This window comes from Erithacus rubecula (genome assembly GCF_903797595.1).
Source record: "Erithacus rubecula genome assembly, chromosome: 6".
NCBI classification, from domain to species: Eukaryota; Metazoa; Chordata; class Aves; order Passeriformes; family Muscicapidae; genus Erithacus; species Erithacus rubecula.
This window is the reverse complement of record NC_136688.1, coordinates 46,059,493-46,082,144: the sequence shown is the minus strand read 5'-3', so window position 1 is coordinate 46,082,144 and position 22,652 is coordinate 46,059,493. Positions and strand designations below refer to the sequence as shown.

The window sequence follows — 22,652 nt, the reverse complement described above, 5'->3', positions numbered from 1 at the left end:
CAATTTATAACTCTGACAAAGATTCAAGCTTTAAGTAGAGAAGCAACAGGTCAGTAGATCTTAAACAAGATGTTTTCAAAATGTGCTTCATTCCAGTATTCAAAATACTTTATTAGATGTTAAAATCTTAAGTCAAATAACAGAACAGAAAAGGGCTGAAGTGGCACTGATATTTAATAGCTGGAGAGGGAAAGCCATATAATTAGATAAGTTGGGTTACTTTCACATGTTTGAAAAAAAATTGTAACAAAAAAAGAAATTAAAAAATCTACTACTAAATGCCAACACACACACATACACATACACCCCAAAAAAAAAATAGCAGCAGCCAACATGACAAAAGAAAAACTGGTCAAACTGAAAATGGGATAACAGAACCTGTGAAACAAGAGAGGCAGTAAAGGTCATGACTTTCCCAACAAGCAAACAGGAATAATAGATTAAAAACTATAAAGGTGCTCCAAAACTGCTTGGAAAAACAACTAAGAGAAAACTAGCCATGTACTACTGACAAGACAGGCAAGGATATAAACTAAGTTCTATCCTAGTTATGATACTATTCAGTATTTTCATTGATTTTTCTGCATGCTAGACACGAATCTGCTTATTCAGTATTCTGAAAGCATCAACCAAAGACAGAGACTGCTTATTCTACAAAAGACAGAGTTTAAAGTGGTTTTCAGTAACTGGACATATGGTCTTAAGACTTTAGACTATTATTCCTTTAGATCAGCAGTAAAGTACCATGCTTAGCCTGATCTGCATCACCTGCACAAGGCCAGGAAAGAGAAAGACTAGCTGCTGGATTTTTTAAAAAAGGCAATTTTTCATACTGAAAAATGTGAACAGAAATATATCTGGCGAGACACGTGAAGTAACCCTTCCATAATTTCATTCAACTGTCCTAAGGCCTAACAGTTCAAGAAAAATGTGAACTTGTCAGATGGAGTTCAGAGGTGAAGAAAGATCAGGAATTAGTCATATTCTCCTAGCTCTCTGTTTTTCAAAATAACATTTTGACACTGTGGAACAGCCATTTCAAGTAATCTGCAGTGAAGCAACAGTCCCTTTGATAGTCTCTAATATAATCATGAAGGTTCATTTCAAAGAATTGTAGGAAAGATCAGAGGTTTTAAGAGTCTAGGGGGAAATGATAATGTAAAGCCATGATTCTGTGCTGTTCCTCCATAGGTAATACATGGAGAGCAGAATTATCAAGGAAAGTTTGTGCTGTGCTCAAGGGAAAATTCAAGCACAAATTATGGGTATAAAAATTATGAGTATTGATTTGGCCTCAGCAGCAGATGGAGAATCCTTTCTCCCCTGAAGTTCCTTATGGGCCACACTCTGCACTGTGCCTTAGAAGGAGATGAAGTACAGAAACAAAGTTATCATAATGTTTCCAAAGGTTTCTAGCTTCAAAAATTCAATTATCCAAATCCCAAGCTCCAGAATACGCAAACAAATCAGTCAGACCAATAAAGATAAAACATGTTTCAATCTTTGACCCTGTCTAAACAAAACAAAAACAATAATAAGCTATAGGCAGATGGTCACCCTAAGAGGAATTTTCCAAAATCTCACTAAGTACCATTTTATTTGATACACTCATATGGGTTCAAATTCCCCAATTTTCCCTTATTTTTAAGATTTTTAAAAAGAAATTAATCATACCATATAATCCATTACACAGTTTCCCTAAATGGAAAGATAAGGAAACTAGGATAGATTCATCTGCTTTGAATGATTTTTCACAGAATGATTTCACTAATGGGAGAACAGTTTGACTCCGATCATCTGAAAAAAAAAAAAGAAATTTTTAGAATCAGACATTTGTCAACATTTTTAAAACAGCACAGAGACTGAACTTGTGTAATAAATTGAGAAAAATTTCATTTAACATTCTCAGGATTACTTCTGGCAAACAGTCACTGAAGGTACAAGAGGTAATGATCCTAAATTAAGTATACCTTTCCTGTTATGTTCATTTGTTTGTTTGTTGTTAGTGAAAAGGCATCCCTCAGTAAAGGATGAGGCAGAGAATAAATAAACAGTCACTACCTTCTCCATTCACCAAGAATATAGAGAGAGAAAGAATACTGCAGTATTCCTACAACAAAATTTCCTACAACAGTAGGAATACAGGGAGATCAAGACTAAGCATGACTATTACAGTAAATAGAAAAATCAGGATATGCTGCAAGTTAATTTTTTAAACCTACTGAGAAGTGTTTCAAAATTTTTTGGTACACAATAAATTCACAGAGAAACAAAATAATTAAGGACATGGGAAAAAAATTAGATAAATTAGAAACTAAAACCAAATCCAAACACTCTGTGTCTTTATAAAATAAAAGAGTCAATCTTTGAAATTCATATCTTTATATCTTTGGACCTATTCTAAGTAAGCTCAGTGTATTAAAATGTTTGAGTTTTAAAGGGATCATTATTTTTCAATGGTAGATCAACAGCAAAATTCAGCAAATAATTGTTGCTGAACAAAGTAAGGTTGGCCTGAATAAATATTTTGACATTGTGGGAGAGAAATTCTAGGATGTAATTTTGGGTGATCTACCTTCAAAAGTGTTCATTTTCAAGTTCAGCCACAAAAACAAAACCCACACAAACCTAATTTTTAGAAACATTCCTTAAAAACCTGTAAATAACCCCTGATTGCTTTCTCTAAGCTTCTTACAGCAACTCACCCAGCTGTAGTTACAGCAGGGGGTGGGGAGGAGGAGTGAAGACTGACAGGTGCAAAGAGAGGCACAAACTTGATAGCATCAATACAGAGGCTCAAGAATTGGAAAATTAACCTACTATCATACTGATATAAACACTAACTGCTAAAAGTCTATTTACAGCATTCTCTCCAAAACTATATTACTTTTTTCCTTATCCACTCCTCTGTTTGGCTTAAATACAACCATATATTGTAGTAATTCATTACCAAGTTGCTGTACAGTACATTTTTGTTGAGCTAACACTTTTCTGTGTAGACAGCTCTACATTAATTAATTAAATACTGGCAACACAATATTCCCATAATTTATACTCATTTTTTACTCATTCCCTTTAGAATTAGAAACTTGGAATATGATAATTGATTTCATGGTCAACTAGCTCACCTCCATTAAAACTTTCTGCATATAAAGCACCGAAAGACACGAAATATAAGGAAATACAAAGGACAAAGCAATGAACAAAATAAAGTAAGAAATATCTGAATAATGCAGTCGGAGCAAAAAGCATTTAAACACAATTAGAAGATGCACTAGAGCACTAAGAATTGGTCTGGCAAGCCTAAATTAAATTCTTACCTGCATCAAACATATCAAGCAGATTGACTAAGGTCTCAAAAGCTGCCAGGCGTACACTGCTGCCCTCATCTCTCGCCAGTTCCACTAACTCAGGAAGCACCACAGATTTTGTGAGCTCTGTCCTGCAAGGGGAAGCAGGCAGTCAAAAGAAAACTTACAGTAAAACAATACTGCCACTACAAAACAGAATTTGTCCTTGAAATATTCATTTAGATATTTTTTGGGTAGTCAAAAAGAAAAACTGACAAAGTTCTAAGGAAATTGAAGGTAAATAAAAATCTCCAGTCAATCTCAGGACTTTTTTCTTTGTCAACCAAAGAAACATGCAAATTTTAAACACAAAACTTCACCATTAAAAAAGCATTCAAATTAGCTCAAAATAAATTAGAGAAAACATAGTCTGAAAAAAATCAAAGAACTCCAGCTATTTCACTGTATCACTAAGAAAATTCTTATGATCAAATATGTTCAATATGATAGTCCAAAGCCAAAATTTAATTAGTCAGGTTGGATTAAAGTGTCTGAAAATTTTATACATCAAAGATGAGCCTTTTTTACAAAGAATATCTACTGCTCAGAGAAAATGTGATTTCCCAACTAGACTAAACACTGGCTTTTGATTTAAAGTAGTAAAGAAAGGGATCTGCATGTCCTGTTTTGCCTTGGCACATACTGACCTACTAGCATACTGCTAATACATAACTCCAGGATGCTGAAATAAAAATGCTCAAAATGTCCCTTCCAATCAGACTAAAGCAGTAACAGCTGCACCTTTAGCAAGTCAATATAAATAATAATCCTTTCAAATGTTTATAATTAGCATCAAAGTGATCTGCACCCTACAGAGTTTATTATACCTACCAGCAAATCAAGAGGTGTTAACAGCAAATGATTAAAAATTCAAATAAAATTAGGAGAAAATTATACATCATATAGTGGCAGTAACATCAACCAGTAAAAATAAGCATTGGACTGCTGTCACATTGTACCTTCTACATTTACCTGAAAATTTGCTCCTATCTGTTTAGTTATTTTTTTATTTACCTACTCCCTATTCATCCTCAACATGACACATTGAAATAGCTTCCATACTGAAAGTGCTCAATGTTCACCATTTCTCATGAGATTAAATCATCTGAAGCATTGGAAAGGGATTAAGTAAAAACTACATTAATGCTAAAAATAAAATTTGGTGAGGAAAGAATCAAAGAAAAATATATAGGACAGACCACTAGTTGATAACAAAGTATTTAGCCCTATCAAACCCACTGTTCTAAGGTGAGGTAAATTATCAGTAAAGCTGTCATTTGCCACTGCATAATAGCTATGTTTTTTTTAAACTGTCAACTCCCAGGTAGAATAAGCAACATTCAGTTAATTTTAAAGACACTAAACAAAATTAAGAAAATTTCCCTTCTAGTATGGCTACTTATTAGTATAGGATCTAATCTATCCCTGCTTCTAGCACTGGGTAAGGAATGTTACTTGATAAATTTTCAATTCTGTAAAAGAAGTCACAACTTTTTTTTCCTCCCTGACAAAATAACAGGTAGAGAGACTTTGAATTTTAAAATACTTGTTCACTCACAGACCAATTCTGTGTGTAAATTCACATCTTCATTTATTAAAGTTCCAGAGTTTTTCAATCCTGTGTGAATATTGAACACCTTCAAGCTTTGAGTAAAAGTCTACACTGAGCTGAAATTTGCTTACAAAAGCCATGTAGCACCATTTCTCAAAACTGCACAGTAATTATGAAAACTGCTAATACTTGTCAGAATTTTTAAATAAGCCAAATACCACCAATGGATAATTGAGATCATTTCAAGAAGCTACAGATGAAGTCATTATTTACAAAAAACTGCTGGGTTCATGGTTCAGCAATTTTACTATAAAAGAGAAAGAAAAATCTAAAATTGGAAAGGAGACAACTGCCAAAAGCCAATTATTAAGAACACATCTGTACTTTCCAAATTCATTAATGAGCATGCATGAATTCAGCAATTTTATAAGGAGTTTTTAGGTTAAAATTTTAGAGAAATACTTTGGATATAAGATCAATCAGGCAAATTGCACTCACCCTATTCCTCGAGCCACATGTTCCAGTTGCCGACACATGCAAGTTCTAACTTCATACTCCACATCCTGGCACAGTGATTTTACCAATGGAAGAACCTCTCTTTTGATACTAAAAATGTGAACACTTTTTATTAATATATAGAACAAGAATATGTAAAATCTAATGAGTAATACTGAACTTTACTCACATATTACTTGTTTATCCCATACATTACTAATTTATCACACACAATAAATTACTTTTTCTGATAATCACCAATTAGAAAAGAATATTATACATTGAATGCAAATATGTGCTACAAAAAAAAACAGGAAAAGGAATATTTACTGTCATTATCATTTGCTCATACTTCATCTATTATTTCTTATAAACTACAAAAATAGTAGGTAGGCCACTGTAGAAGAATTCTGTTCTCATTTAATAACCATCTTCAGTACAATTTCTGAACAGCCACTGAAAGAATAAAAAGGAAATCTAAAAGGAAATGCAAATCCCAATTAAATGTCTGTAATACCTCATCTTTGATATGCAGGTATCACCCAAGACATAATTAGGAAGAAAGGAGAAAAAGAATTTAAGATTAAAAGCTTGAATATTGCAATGCCTTCAGGCAAATATACCAAGTATTCATGTAAATCAATGGCAGATACAAAAAAAAAATTTTGATTTCTATTTCAATAAAAACATACATACCTTGGCAGAATCAGCCATTGTTTTTCCTTTCACTGCCCAAAGTTCTGTTATTACTATTCATAAAATACTATAAAAATCCTTATGTTATTGCAAAACTCAAGATAAATAATATGTAGACAATGATAAGCAAATTTTCAAGCCAGCTTGTGCAGCCTTTATGCATCCCAGTGAAAATTAATTTACTTCTTACAAAAAAATTACCCTCAAGTTTCAAAAATTTCAAGTGTCAAAAAGTTACAGTCTTGGAAGTTCAGCATTTTAGAATACAGAAAATTAGGGGCTACATTATTAAAAAAAAAATAATTTTAACTTGGAACACTGGAACAGAGGGTAGAACAACTAATGTTCCATGACAAGGACAGAATATAAAATAACCTTGGAGTAACATCAAACACAAAGTTTTTAATTATAGTATAAATTTTATGAGGAAAAACTGTGCCATTCTGTAGAAGAAAGTGAAGATATTCTTATATATTGCCTACTCATGGGGACAAATTATGTCTTCTGGACCTGTACCAAGAGCCCTTCTGATAGAGGAATGAGAGTGTGTCCTGAATTTCAGCCTGCCACATTCTAAACCTGTGGACCCAGCTCTCTTTTCAGGCCTCTGAACTGCACTCAGAGCTCTCTACCAGAGGAAAAAGATGTCCCAGAAAATTCTGAGTTATCTCCTTAAAATGTAGTGGCTGTGAAGAAAAGGTGCTAAGACCTGTTTACTGAAATGAGGGGATTCCTACTTCTGAACAGCAAGGAATCATGTTGAAGAAACACCATGAAAAGATGTGATTATTATGATTACTAATTAACACTACTGTATTTTCACACAAGATTCCAAGGAACATGTAAAGTCACTTATTTCCATGAGAATGTAACACCAAATACATAAATGCAACTACTATTCTGACAGAGTCCAAGAGATTTGGAATATAAAGATTTGGTAATATTCTCAAAAAATCCTGCTCTACCATTTTCATTAACTTCTGAATATCCAACATGTATAGTCTAAACAGCAAATGTAGATTTAGACAGTTTTCTTTTGGGTGTTTCTAGTTCTTTTCTCACTCTAGAAAAAAACATGATCTAAAGAAATTTATTCCTAAATGTCTTGTCAGATTGCCCTGTTGTTCTTTTCTGTTGTACTGAACTCTGCATTTTGGGGCAGATGAAAATCACTATTAGAGTGGACTTCCTCAGCTAGACAGTTTCTGGGGATTTAGTGGCCCACAGTGGATTTGTGTTGCAATTCAAAGTCATGCTGTGCTGGGTTGCCTGGATAGCAAACACATTTGGTGAAGTGGTCCTACCATCATAAGCCTGGGTAAACTGACCAAGGAATGAACCACACCAAATACTTTGGGCAATGAGTGACTCAGATTCACTTTTATCACTGCACCCTCTTCTGTCCAGACTCACAGACACTGAATCTAAGGGCTGGAAAATATCAGGGAACAGCAGTAGATATATCCACATTTTGATTAGGGATAGAAAAAACCAGATCTGTATGCTACATTTGTTTACATAATAAAGTTAGGAATGGAATTCCTCTTTTTATGACAAGAAACTCTAAGGAGATGGAGTTGTGTTTTGTGCCTGTATGTCCGCAGACAAATTCACTTTGTGGCTTATTTTCTAGTAGGAAAAACAATATGGAAGATAGGCATGAAAATGGTATTCATTCAAATCTCTGAAAGAACACACAAAATCAATTTACAAAATTATGAACATCAGCAAGTCTGAACATGTTAGTTAAATAATGAAAGGGATCTGTGAAAAAAAAAGCATTTTTGCAATAAAGTCTACTTTTCTTGCAGTAGTTTTTGTCCATTAACAAAGAAATACTGGTTTACACTGTGGAATGAAAAATATATTGACAGTCTACTTACATATGAGCTTCAAATTTGTTAGCTACTTTTCCCATGATTTTACAACTAACTAAGCGGGACTGAAGTGTTTGAGAAAGCTGTGCTTTAGAAACAAGTGGATTCAGGATCTAGATGGGAAAAAAAAAGAAAAGAAATATGAGCAGAAAAATCCTGAGTATTAAATAAAGTATCCCTCTTCTTAAAAAAAATCTAGAAAAATATATCCCAAATGTCATTAACGTTTTCACTGAATTAATCAGTACTAACAATAATGGCATCTATGCACATTAATAGTCATTTTTCTTTAAATGACATCTTTAAAATTACATTGCAATTATATTTTGGAGGTGACTAGAATAATTTCTCTGTGTTTCTTCCAACCTAATTTTTTACACTTCAGAAGTTGATGTTTTAAACAGTTCTGGATTTTATTCTTATTTTAATGAGAACATTTATACTACACAAACAATCATATATTTAAATCTCCATATTGTTTTAAATTATGAACACAGTCAATATGTCTGTTGCAAAGCTTTTAAACTTAACAAAATATGAATACTTAAGAGTGAATAAATTAGCTGACTAAAGGGGACTGGCATTATAACTTCGTGGCAGATTTTTTTCTTCTTAGTTGAGCTATACAGCAAAAATTAAAAGTGTTTGTAGTGCATTAGAGTTTTAGTACACCAAAAACTACTGAAACACACTAAGGAATGGATCTCTAGCACTCAGTCCCATTTAGCAGATATTGGGATTTTAGTCCAATACTGAGGTAAATAAAAATTGCAGGGAAAGACAATCTTAAAAATCTTACAATCTTAATATTTTTGTTAGCATGAGAGATTAGTATTACCTCATGTCTGACAGTTTCTTTTGGTAAAGCTTCTATTACAGCAAGAAGAGTTTCTAACCATGCATTGCTGACACCTGTTTAAAAGAAATTAGTTATATTGGGTATAATGAGTATATATCAAGTCTTATATTGTACATACAACAACTAAACCAAAACATACACCAGTTTTACAAAATTTGCTCTAGCATCTTACACACACATCTTCAAGCAGCTGTGTATCTGAATCTGTAATCTGAAATATTAACATTCAAGACTTCAACATTCAAGACTTCATAGTAAGAATTAGGATAGGTAAGAAGCTAAGTCTGCCCTCATTTCTTTACCCTTTCTAATTCCAATATAAAATTAATAACTACTCTTACTGCTTTATAAAGCTAATTGCCCTCATTTAGAAGCATATTCTTTTCTTACGCCCACTGAAACTTCCTAATTGCACAACAGGCCTTTTTTTCTTTTGTATTCTAAAATTAGTGTCAAAGACATTAAGAAAAAATAATCAGCACTGAATAAATGTCAACCATCCTCCCTCCACTTTCACAGCCATAAAATGCTAGTACTTCAGGAGAAGCTCAGACTCAGAAACAATTTTGGGATTTAATTCTTCAGATGAAATGAGAGGAGGTTTTCTTTTGCTGCAATAATTTAAATCTCAGTATGAAAATGGTCATCATGCAAAAATCTTTTCATTCATGCAAGTCTAGATACCAAGTCACAGTGACTGCACTCACTACTGACACAGGGTCACTAAGGAAACAAAAGTAGAGGTCATCAGCCATCAGAGTAGCTGTACAGCCCTGACCTGCATCTCTGTGTTCCAGGTTCTGGAGAATGATGTGGAGGAAGGAGTGGGAGTACGTATGAATGGACACCGACTCCTCTTGCAGAACAGTCAAAAAAGAAACAGCAGCTGTTAACTGCATTTCCACTCCTGCAACATGCAGAACCTCCTGTATAATTACAAATTATAACAGTTTAGAGTGTGAGGCAGAAATGTACTGAAAGAACATCCAAATTTTTACATTCACTTTTAGAATTAATATGCAACAACCTACAAAATTTGCTGCAAAAAAAAAAAGTTTTAATTCTACAAATGTCAAACCATTTGTACATGCAAATGTAGAATTATTAGCTTATCTTATTTCAAGGAGTACCATAACTTATCTTTCAAGACCTGTCTCAGTTTATAATCATGTTTCTTTCTAAAAGGATTCTCTGTGTCCTTGCTCCCACAAATCAGAAAAGAAACAGCACTGTGCTGCTTTCCAACAAAATATTTGCATTCAACACCCATGGAAATGGCTTTCTTATTACCCCAGACTCTGTCCTTGTTCTGCCCTTGTTCTTACAGTCACAGCCAAGAAAGAATAAGGACACCCACCAACTTTGTATTTTGAATATTTCTGGGATCAGAATACCTGTCCACACTTTCCTGGGAATCTGGCTTACACTTGTTCAAAAAACCATCACCAAAAGAACCAAGAGCACTAACTACACACTGTAGATGCTAATACAGCAGTGCAGAACAGAAAATTATGGAGCAGTGCCAGTTTAACAGTTGGACTTGATGAACTTAAAGGTCTTTTCCAACCTAAATATTTCTATGATTCTATGAATTCCGTACATATTTACTTTGTACGCAATACAAACAGGGTTACTTACCAACAAACAAAGTTTCCAAATAGTCTCCTCCACTGATCCACACAACTCTGGATAGTCATGTGTGAGAACACATTCTCTGGATGTGCCTCCTCATGGACCTCGGGAGACATTGAAATATAAATTTCTAGACTGCTTACACACTTGTCTGCACTGATGTTTACACTCAGAACTGTACAGTTCTGCATTTGGAAATGTATGGGCTTCCTCTTTCCATTTTCATACAACCCAAACTGAGTAACTCACATTTACTTAGTATAAATTTGTTTATTTAGAAAGTAATGTATTTTTCTATACTTGGATACTCCACAAATTTTCACTCCAGACTAAAATAGCTCTCCCTGTCTATCTTACTCAGACAATCATATTTAATGGAATTTTAGGGCATTAGCATGTTCTTAACTATTCCAATGTCTACTATTCTAAGTTAAACTCAGGCATCAAAACTTAAAATTTAGTGAGTCTGGTTTATTCCATTAGTTGGAAAAAAGAAAATTCACCTCTAGTTTAAATGCACAATCAGTCCTGCAACAACAGAATTCTCTTGAAAGAATGCTGCAAGCAGAGACATAATCAAATAATTTTAGTAATTGCATTGGTATGATAGAAATTTTCATATCAGACTAAAAGGCACAGAAATAATGGAGATTACAGAAGCCCAAGGATACAACAAGAATGAACCTTAAAATTAATATTAGGCATAAGGAAGGATGAAAATCACCCCACCTTTTTTAAATTATAAAATCAGCCAAGGAAAAGAAAAGCTTTCAAGAAGAGGCTGATATATTAGGAAAATAAGTAACTGTGAAAATCAGTTTGGAACTAATCAGACAACACTGAATAAAGCTTGATGTATACACAGCAACAAGAATAAGCATGGTTTGCTGCAATCACAGCATTTGGAAAAATGTTTTATTAGTCATTCTGATAGACACCTGCAATCTCCCTCCATCACTTTTGGTTGCAGAGCCCAAAGATGGAAAGCAGGAAAAATACTATTAACATCATTTGAAAAGAGCCATTTTGTGCACAAAGAGAAATGCTTGTAAGAATGCCTAAGCTTTCCCTAAATCTGCATTTCAATGACTTCCAAGGTTCATGAGGAGGTGCATGCAGAAATCCAGAGTGGGGCTCTCTATGCAGAAGAACACATTACAAGGATGTAACTTCATTTTAGCAGTATATTTTATAAAAAAAATTTCCTAATCTCATTCCTACATCAGCATCTAAATTATATACTGTATGTTTGTTTATAAATAGCATAACCAAAATACTGACACTTAATTCAATAATTACTTATGCATGTCACATTTATTGATGTTTTCATTTTATCCAGACCTAAAACACTTATGTTAAATATATAGTGTCTCTGATAAAATTTTAATTTTAATTTAAACAGATTTCACAGAATTATAAGCAATTTGCATACACCCATTTCTATATTTCTAGAAGTAAACAGGTTTATCAATTTTTCACAAATTAAATACAAAGTTGCAATACATTCAGACTGAACATTCCATGCATTTATTTCTTTCTTCATCTGCTTTACCCTCAGCTGTAATAAAAACATTAATTTTGCTTTGGGTGTCTGCAAGTATGCTAAATGAGTACACTGGTTTCCTTATGCAATTATATGGTGACAATAGTTTCAAATAAACAGCCCTCTGAAACTACCACACAATTCATTTTTCATGTGCCAATTTGATTTCACAAATCATTACCCCCAGCCTAAAGAAGTAGAACCAAGTGCAGTAATTTAAATCAGTTTATTTCCCTGCAATGGCAGATCACACTTGCAAGACTCTAATCGCAGTTGAGTTCAATTCTGCCTTTACAGACTACAAAAGTTTCCATTTAATGGTCAGGATGATTCCGCAAATAAAAACAAGGTTAAGGAAAAAAATAGATCAAGTTAATTATGTCAAATACTGTTTTGCAGTTAAAAGTCCAGTGCATATGGCTACAACATCAAGTTGTAGTAAAGTGATGCATGCACTTTACTTCTATTACAGATAAATAATATTAGATAACAGAACACCATTGAAGAACTGGATTTATAACAGCATTGCCACAGAAAGGAACTTAATTCATATACATTTCACAAAGTTTCAGTTTATAAAGCTTAAACTTGAAAGGAACTCTTGGATTCAGACTGACCTCATTATATTTTACTTTTTTACCTCTGTCTGGAGCCCATTAACTTAGGTTTCATTTAATTTATCATCTAGGAAGGCATCCAGTTGGGGTTTAAATGACACTGTAAGATGAAAACCACACTACTTTTCTCAGTAATTTGCTCAAAGATCGATTGTATTTATTATTAAAGTTGTCTGCCTCATTTCAAATCTTTCTATCTTCAATTCCTCATGCTTCTTTTTTCATATACTGTTTTCAGTTGAATGTCTTTAATATTATACAGGAAGATACTTTTACAAAGTAACTAAGTACAGCCTGATCAAAGATCACACTGAGATCCAACTCCCTCTGTACAAATACTTTCCAGGCTCTAGGCCCTATTCATGCAAATGATCATACTTTCAAATATTTTCTTCATCCCTATATAAAAAACCTTAAAACTAGAATCAAAAACTATTCCCATACTAGACTTTTTATTGAAAACAGGCCAAGACCAGCACTTCCCTACAGCCTAAAAAATAGGGGTAGAAAATCCCCAGTGTTTCTTACTGCTCCTTAATTTTAGGAAGAATTCTGCTCTCAAAGTAGAAAACCAGAGGCAAAAATGGATTCAGTATGGTAAGCATAAAAAAAACAAACCAACTTTTCTTGAAGCCAGTAGGTTGGTTTAGAAAGACTGCATTACAAATGTCAGAATAATGTGGCTATAACTGCAGATATTCGGTGCAAGTTGAAGGGTTACCAATTTGCAACTTTAAGTCATTCTTCTCAACACACTTTTAAACTTGTACACATTTAAGCAAAATGCCTATTGACCTGCATCTTATTGCACAGAATGCAACCAGAAGCACTTTAATGTTTTCTAAACAATCTGCCAGTCTATACCAGCCCTTAGTCCTGAGGGGAGCTATTTCTTGACCATTTGCTGAATCTACATAATCAGACAAAAGTTGGAACAGTTCCCCTTAAGAAACAGAAGTCTCCTGAGATCATAGATGTTTCAGGAGATAACATATATTTGAGAGGTGATGTCTGATATTCCCAGAATGCTGGAGGCTGGAAGGGTCTCCTGGAAGGTGTTTTGTCCAATCCCCCTGCTCAAGTAGGGCCAGTTACAGCTAAGATATGCCAGGCTGCTCTTGAATACCTCCAAGGAGAAGACAGTAACATCTGTAAGCAACCTGTGCCACTGCTCAGCCACCCTCATAGTGAAAAAGTGATTGCTGATGTTCAGAAGAAATCTCCTGTGTTTCTGTTTGTGTCACTGGGTACCAGTGCAAAGAGCCTGTCTGTGTCTTTGCTCTGTCAGGTATTTGTATATATTGATAAGGACCTCTCCAACCCTCTTCTTCTGCAGGGTCCTAGGGGTCTTTAGCATTATTAAGTTTTGTATTTACATTTATGATTTAGTTTGCTCTTATTTGGCCAAGGCTGCTCCTTACACCAGACCTAAAATGAACTTGTACATTTCTTCTGGGGAAAGGTTCGTATCTGGGACACAGTGGAAATTCAGAGACAGGTATCTTCTCCACAATCACAGAATCATAGAATGGTTTGGGTTGGAAGGGACCTTTAAAAGTTAGCTAGTCCACCCCCACAGCAACAAGCAGGGACACCTTCCACTAGACCAGGCTGCTCAAAGTCCCATCCAATCTGACCCTCAACATTTCCAGGGATGGGGCATCCGTAACTTCTCTGGGCAATCTGTTGCAGTGTTTTACCATACTCATTTTAAAAAATTCATTCTTATATCTAGTCTGAATCTATCCTTCTTTAGTTCAACCCCCCCTGCCCCTTTTCATATCTCAAAAGGCACGCCAAAAAGTTTGGCCTCATCTTTTTATAAGCCTCCTTTTAAGAACTGAAAAGTCAAAATTAGGTCTACCCAGAGCCTTCTCATCTCCAGGTTAAACAACCTAAATATCCTTTATAAAAACATATCTCTATATAAAATTACTGTATAACATTACATGGTCAGCAAGCATTTATCAAACTAGCAGTGACTTAATAAAAATGCAGAAGGCAGAACATGAAATTGACAGCTAAAAGCAAACTATACTCTCCTGGACAGCACCATGAAGATCTTAGTGTTTGGATAAAAGGACATTGAGGACATCAGAATTAACCATCATGACTGGATAGTCCTCAAAAAGAATTCTCAAAAAGCTGTCAAAACACTGGTAAATCTTTAGAACATTGAAGTAGTATTCTGCTCTTTTTTTTCCCCATTGTATCAGTTTTTTAAAAACTATAATACCTGTAATACTTTCTTAACTCAGTGAATTAATGCAGAAGACCTACTGGGCATACATCATCTAGAGTCTGAGTTGGCATTAAAAGTGGGATTTTTTTTTCCTTTGTAAAAGTACTTAAACTGGCAGAAAAAGTAACATTCAAACCTCAATACACAAAACTTACTCTGATTTTTGGTAAAACCCGACGAAGTGTTTCTGCAGGATTCTGTCGCATAAGGACTGGAAGATTTGCCACCACACTTGTTCCTTGGATATCCTGACCAGAACTTACAAAAACATAAACATACAAGCCATTACTCATTGAGATGATTAAAAGCTCCTGGTTTTCATTAAAAAAAAACAAAACAAAACAAAACCAAACCAAGAAGAATAAACCTACACTACTCAGGTTTTTCAAGCAAGCAAAGAAGTATGATTTTTTTAATATATAATACATGGTAGAAGACCACACTTAAAAATGTCAATCTATCAAGTTCCTGTATATAATTTCCTACATTAAAGGTTTTTAGTTTAGTTTCACATAAAAAATATGAAAGTATTGAAAGATCTTTTCAAAGCAGATGATCAAGGCAGGGGTTTCACTCTAGAATCTTTCACCTTATAGCACCACAAGGGATAAACCATAGGAAGGGGGCAAACGAAAATGTACATGAAAACAACATGCAATGTACAAGACTTTTACAGAAATCACCATTATTTCCTTTTAGTAGGGAAAGCAGTCAGATGTACAGTCATATGCACACAAACATGACAAACTTGGATAAATTACAGATCTTGTACCTTTCTCCTTATTCTGTCTCTCTCAATGGTATCCCACAATTGAAAAAGGAAACAGAAATCAAGCAGGATGGAAGGAAATGGTAGGCAGCAATGAAAAAAAGTATGAGGTGAAAAGAAAAATTACTCAAGGAGATCAACTCCTAAAATAGAACCATTAAGCAAGAGGGTCTGGATGCCAAAATTAAAATTAAAACTAAAACTAAACATCAACACATCCTTTTCCTTTGGCAAGGCACGCGTATCTTTGTGTTATCCAGCAGTAATGCAAAAAGCCAAGGCAACCCAGAGAAGCTATTTATTTGAAATTTTATTCATTTTGTATCAAGATGGAAGAAACACTAACTGCTAAAAAATGCAAACAAAATGCATTATATATGAAAATGTAAAATAAGAAGGGAAGCATTTCCCTTCAAATCAGAAATTCTTAGTATCTGGCTTATTGCCATCTAAGAATGTGAAGCAGGAGGCATTTCAACACCTACACAATCTGTAATTTTCCAACTGCAGATTTTTATTCTATTTCTACTAAATGAGTTGCACCATATATTTTCTTTAAATATTGAAGACTTCAGAATTATAGTGAATTATTGCTAAACGCTGAGATGTACACATTTTTGTACTAATAAACAAATTAAAATACATGCTAAATCTTTTCTTCAGAGTCACAGTAAGCTCAGTGTTATGAAGGCACTATTCCTTTATTAACAGAGCTAACTATAGAAGAACACAACAGAGCCCTATACTTAGAAGTAATTTAGCTCAGCCTCTTTTGTGCTAACAAAATCCACATACCATTTAAATATCAAACTTCAGGACTCATCTTCTGAGTTCATCCTACAGGAGATCCCAGTGACAGCAATGCTGGGAATCCTCATGCAGGGAGGGAGGCTCTCAGGCCCCAACACTCCTGTCCTAATACCTCCTTCCTCTGTGACAGCAGCTGCTTGCTGCTGGCCAGAGGTACCAGACCTGGTCTAACTGCAAGACCCACTGCAAAGCACTTTTCAAACACTTCTCAAGCACAAGCACAGCACTAAGCCTTCTCCCTCTAACCCCTGCATTTGCTTTTACTTGTTTCTTTTACCATCATTAAATGAAGTTTACATAATATTTGTGATGTCTTGAGACTGAAGCAAATCCTCCTAGAAACCATGTACAAACATATGAAGGACAAAAATGTGCCTGTGAGTAGTCAGCCTGGATTTGTGAAGGGGAAATCAATCCTGACAAGCCAACTTGACAACATGATGACTGGCAGAGATGGTGGAAGTTGTTTGACTTATTTTAGCAAGGCTGTTGACATTGTCTCCCATCATATCCCCGTAGATAAACTGATGAAGTACAAGCTGGACAAATGGAAAGTGATGTGGACTGAAAATTGAGTGAACTATTGAGCCTAAAGGGTTGTGATTAGTGACAAGGAAGCCAGTCACAGGTGACTGACCTCATGGTTTACCTTACTGAGGGCAATAAAGTTTTCACTAATGGGGTGGGTGATGGGATAGAGTGAACCCTCAGCATGCAGATGGCACAAAACCAGGATGAGGTGTTGACACACCAGAAGACACTGGTGACTCAACAAGCTGGGGAAACAAACCAACAGGGACCTTATGAAGACCAGCAACAGGAAATGCTGGTTCTGTAGCTGTGGCAGAACATTCCCATGCACCAATAGAGGCTGGGGGCCAGTCAACTGGGAAATAGCTTGGCAGGAAAGGACCTGGAGGTCCCAGTGCACACAAAACTGACCCAGAGCCAACAATGCATTCCAGCAGGAAAGGTAGCTGATGGCATCCTGGGCTGCACTCCAGCACCACCAGCAGCTCAAGGAACATGATTATTCTTCTTTATTCAACACAAGAATCTCACAGACGGGCAGCGAGTTCATTGCAGTATTTGTGCAGAAGCTTAGACAACAGGGACTTTTAATCTTGAGAGGAGAAAGCTTGGGGGTTTTACTTGACATGTATAAACTCTGATGTGAGACAGGAAAGAAGACAGAGGCAGATTCTTCCCAGTAGTGCCCAGTGATAGGATGCAAAACAATAGGAGCAAATTCAATACACAGGAAATTCCACTTAAACCTTTAAAAAAACTACAAATTCTTCTGTGTCAGAGTATTCAAATATTGGAATGAATTGCCCACATAGGTGGTGCAGTCTCCATCCACAGGATTCAAAATCCTGAGCTCAGGACAAGACCCTGAATACATTGACACTACTTTGAGGAGGGAGGTGGACCAGATGATCTCCAAAGGTCCCTTCCCACAACTCTACTATGATTATGTTCAGGGTATGTGTTGCCAATTTTGCAAACTTTCTGAAGTTTAAAGGAAGCTCAAGGAAGACAATAGGATTTCTTACATTAATTTTTAAAGCATTTTTTAAAACAGATTCTACAAGATAAGAACAAAGAAAATTTTAAAAGTCCCTGGGTACTCAATTAGAAACATTTCTATCTGGAAATGGATGGAAGGACTACAACTCCATCTGCAGCATGAAGAATGAAGATTAGTCACTGAATGTACTGCAAGACAATACTGCCACAAAGGATTTTGAAAAAGCTAAGATAGATTTACATTTCTCTCTCTTTCATTCACACAAGCCTACAAAACACAACAGCAGGAACAGAATACAGTATTACAAAGAAGATTGAGGGACTATGTTTACCCAAACTCTAACTGAAGCAAGCTCTATTTGTACAGAGGCTTTCTTTTTAGTCACACCATGGCTAACTGCAGCAGTTAAGCAAAAATTATTTTTAAATAGCCACTGTTGAATCAACCACTCAAGTCTGTGCTTTTTGTAAACAGAAGTTCTCACGAATGGCTACAGGGAATTACAGTGTTAACTCAACATCATTTACGTGACATTATTTTCAGTGCAAGATTCTATAATGTTCTATGTTGATTCAAATCTGAACTGTTGAAGACAAATGTAAAAATTTAGCAAGTTCAATGAGTGAGGTACTAAAATAGCACATTTTAAAAAAATTATTAAAGTATTCAGTAACTAACTGGGTATTAGGAAAATAAAATTCACAAACATAAAGGGTTTCCATGGTTGTGAGAATCTTTGGACACATTCATAACTCATCTGGACAATGTCTTGAGCAATGTGCTCTGACATCAAATGGCATCAGACTTGGAAGTTGGCTATGCTTTAAGCAGGGCATTGGATCAAATGACTTCCAGAGGTCCCAAACCACCTAAACTATTCTGTGACTGGGATTCATAAATCCTAGACTTCATTTCCTATTTGTATAAAAGCTCAGTATCTGACAGGATTTAGACTTTTCAGAATTATTAAATTTCAATTCTCCCTCCAGGATTTCTGTTTTCCTGTAAAATCTTCTGTTGCCAAGGCAAACTAGAAATCCAGATGAATATTTCTGCCAATATCATGAAAGTGTGCAGCTCATAAAACTTCCTTTAAGACTCACCTTTAGTTTATTGTGAAGACTTTACACAGAAATCTTTCCTATGCAGATGGGTAAACATAGACTTAAAACTATTATACTGCTCTCTAGGCAAGGCTTTTGCTAATAAAAATTAACATTTTTAATAGAATTTTGGGAGTTTTGAGGGATTTTTTGCATTTAAAATTTTTCTTTGAATAATTTTAGGTTATTATTAAAAAGGGGGAAAAATATGGAAATTACGACTATGCCTTGAAATCACAAATACTGATGTGTCATTTCATGACTAGTTTTCATTTGATTGTGAAGTGAATATTCCTTTGATAAAATACAATCTAGTATTTTCTGTAAACTACAATCCTTCCTTTACACCAGTGTAAAGCAGTAACTTTCCTTTTATTTCATGTGAGGTAGGCTTACATTTCAATTATACTTCTTTAAACATAAATTACGTACCAGGAGTGTCTGAACACCTATTTGACATTTCTTGTAGCAAGTATATTATAAACAGACTCAGTCCCATGGAAAGATCTGCCATTTTGCTGAAGTAAATTCCTTTAAGATCTTCAGTTGAACAGAGAATTGTGAACAATATCATTATTAACAGAGTTTTGAATCTATATATTATAAGGGAGTAAATCTGTAGTAAATCCAGAGTAAATTAGGAGAAGAGACTTAAAGATTTTTCTTTAAGAGAAGAAACTCTATTTTTAGGTTTCTATAACTTTACTGAAAATAAGACAGAATAAAATTAATGTGAAAATTTAACTTCATAATAATATCAAATTTCAAGGCATCAGAAGTCCTAATAATATCATAGGCTGAATATCTCCTTGCAATTGACATTGCAGTCTTTTCCTACTAAAATCTAATTTTCAAAATCACTTTCTCATTTTGATGTTCTACTTAAGATATATATGCCCATGATCATTTTAGAGCACATCTGAATAAAATCTACATGGTCTATATATTAAATAAGAAGAAACTAATCTGATTTTAGTACATAACTGGACTTGTACTTTTATATGTGAAACTTCTACTGTAATTAAAGAACCAAAATCCAAGATTTAACTGCATAGTAGTTCTGTATTCATAGCAACCTTGTTTACTAGGATAGGTTTGGTCAAATGAAGTCTCTTATTTCTGTTTCCTTGCTGAATATCTGTCAAAGAGAGAAAGGAGAATGTCTAACTCATACAGATTCCCCTTTCTGTTTCTGAACCAAAACAAATACATTATAATGACATAACAATTTCTTTCTTCCTAATATCATCAGTTCCTATGAGTTTATACATCAATTTTTATGAGTAAACATTGAGGTTTTCTCACTTGAATTTTAAGAAAAAATTCAAGAATGTAAGAAGTGCCTCAAAGGAACATGTTTTTCCTCTCCTATTACCTCAATATCAACATTACAATCTCCCAGAAGATAAATGTTTCTTCTTCCTTAGAGGGCTTATAACACATACTGCATTTTGCATGGCTTCTGGGTAGAATTCATTTTGGTATTTTTTATTTTGAGTCTGAATGGGGAAAATAAAGCCAGTCAAGGATCGAGATAATGCCATTTCCCATTCCTAGGTGATACAGCAAAAATAAGCTAGGAGCTGGTATTATCTTTCATTCTGCCAGTCTTCATTCACTGACCCAGAATTTATAATTTTCACATTCAACAAGATTTGTCATGTTCACAGCATGCATTATGTGCTATAAGAAATCTTCTGAAAAAGTACAAGGCCTGTAATTTTTCTACACTGAAAGTGAAAAAAAAAAAATCACAGATGCTAACTAAATTCTAGAAGGGTAAATTACTTCTGTTGACCTAAATTTCTCTTATAGTTGAATTTAGACACAGGGTATCTTTTCATTTTCCTATCTTTCTTTTTCTTCTATCAGTGTACTTCATGCACACAAAGAGGAAAATTTGAATGACCTAGTAAGTACAAAATCTACTCAGAGTCTTCTTCAGCTTGTGGGTCTTACCTGTGTGGAGCATTATAAACAACAGATCCCAAAGCTCCCACTTTATTACTGTGTGTATTTCTATCATGCCTTCTCAGCCTTTCTGACTATAGCATATTCCATCTTGTATAAATTTCCTACTTTTGTTTTTCATAGCAACTCTAATCTAATAGTCATAGAAGCTGATGAGAATTTCTAAAAAGAAGAAAGCTGTAGCTGTACATTTCAACCTCTCCTTTCTAAACTGACTCATAGGTCTAAAAAATTGTTTATTTTTTCAAGATTTATTGACAGCTCTAACAGGAGCTGTCACTTTACCACAACCCTTGCTCTGAATCTCTTCAATCATTTAAAAACTAATTATGCTATGCTAAATCCACTTTAAATTCCTCTGCATGCTATTAAGAAAAGCACATAAAAGGTTAGGAAACCAACTGTTAACTGCTCTTTCTGCCTATAACTGCTTGGCTTCATAAAAAAAACCTTTCTGCATATGCACAAGTTGAAGATCACAGTAAAAGCCTGAATAACCCTAGACTTTTAAGAATTAAAGTACAAGTAGAACTTCTTACTAATCTTTCAAAAAATTCAAACCTTTAAGAATAGGCTTATAATCCCTGTAACAAAATCTTACTAATAGTAAAACACAGACAAATGCTAAACAAAATATACTTTGTAAATGAGTTAACCAGCCCTTTTCAAAATCACAGAGATTGGATCAAAAGAAAATGCAAATGGAAAAGACCCATAGAGACACTATAAATAATGCTGAGTACAGAATGAAAGTACAGGGTATTAGTACAGTGACTGAATGAAAAGCCACAAGAAAATTTAAAAAAAGGATCATGACAGGGTTTGAAGCTTTTGATCACAGCATTTTCCCCATATGCCAGAAAACCATAACTAGATATCTTAGACATATTTTATATGGATATCTAGATATTGTAAGTAGATAGGCGTCATATCTAATAATACAAGCTAAGTTTATGCTCTAAATTGAAAAATATAGGAGCAAAATTGTGAGCACTGAAAAATATATCTGAAATCCTAGAAACAATTTGAAGTTTTAGCTGCAGAAGCAGCTTTATTCTCAGCCAAGGAAATCTAACTGTGGACCCAGAATGACTTTCAACAGCTCTTGTTAAATTTCTATGAAATTACTGCTGTTGTACTCAAAGGGCCTGATGACTCAAAAGAAAAAAATAATTAGAAAATGAACACAAAACAGTGAACTTACTCCTTATAAGAGACAGGTTTTAGAAAGCTAGAAGGGAAAAGCTTTGCTGATTCACATTCTATTCATTATTCAAGGAGTACACATAGCAGTAATACTCATATTTTCAGGTATATTGGACAGCTGCTTCAGACTGATGCAGTTCCATCATCAGCAACACAACGTCAAACAGCTGATTCTAGTGCTGCTTTCTCATATATCAAAAGTAACCATAGACCAAAGGCAGCTTTCCAAGGTAAATACACAAATAACTAAAAACTGCTTCAATTTCAAGCTGTTCCTGATTCATGTTCTGTCAAACAGAAAAGTGTCTTACTTGTTTTATGTGAACTTTGGGAAGTAGGATAAAATTCAGCTCCTTAATTAAATAGAAGAGGTAGAGTCATGTCTCTCATACAAACATA

The 22,652-nt window shown here is 34.5% G+C and overlaps 1 protein-coding gene across 4 annotated transcripts in view; it reads right to left on the bottom strand.

Moving 5' to 3' along the window:
- PPP4R4 (protein phosphatase 4 regulatory subunit 4) overlaps positions 1-22,652 on the bottom strand; it is a 57,871-nt gene that overhangs the window by 21,962 nt on the left and 13,257 nt on the right. For 2 of the 4 annotated variants that reach the window (XM_079309194.1, XM_079309193.1), the window contains exons 3-9: positions 15,019-15,121; positions 9,608-9,755; positions 8,809-8,882; positions 7,977-8,083; positions 5,401-5,508; positions 3,321-3,442; positions 1,675-1,797 (exon numbers count right to left, since the gene is read on the bottom strand). In XM_079309194.1, coding sequence (XP_079165320.1) covers positions 1,675-1,797; positions 3,321-3,442; positions 5,401-5,508; positions 7,977-8,083; positions 8,809-8,882; positions 9,608-9,755; positions 15,019-15,121 — 785 coding nt within the window. Of the gene's footprint in view, positions 1-1,674; positions 1,798-3,320; positions 3,443-5,400; positions 5,509-7,976; positions 8,084-8,808; positions 8,883-9,607; positions 9,756-10,467; positions 10,566-15,018; positions 15,122-22,652 lie in introns of those variants that run through there. The other 2 variants (XM_079309196.1, XM_079309195.1) reach the window with 2 other exon arrangements.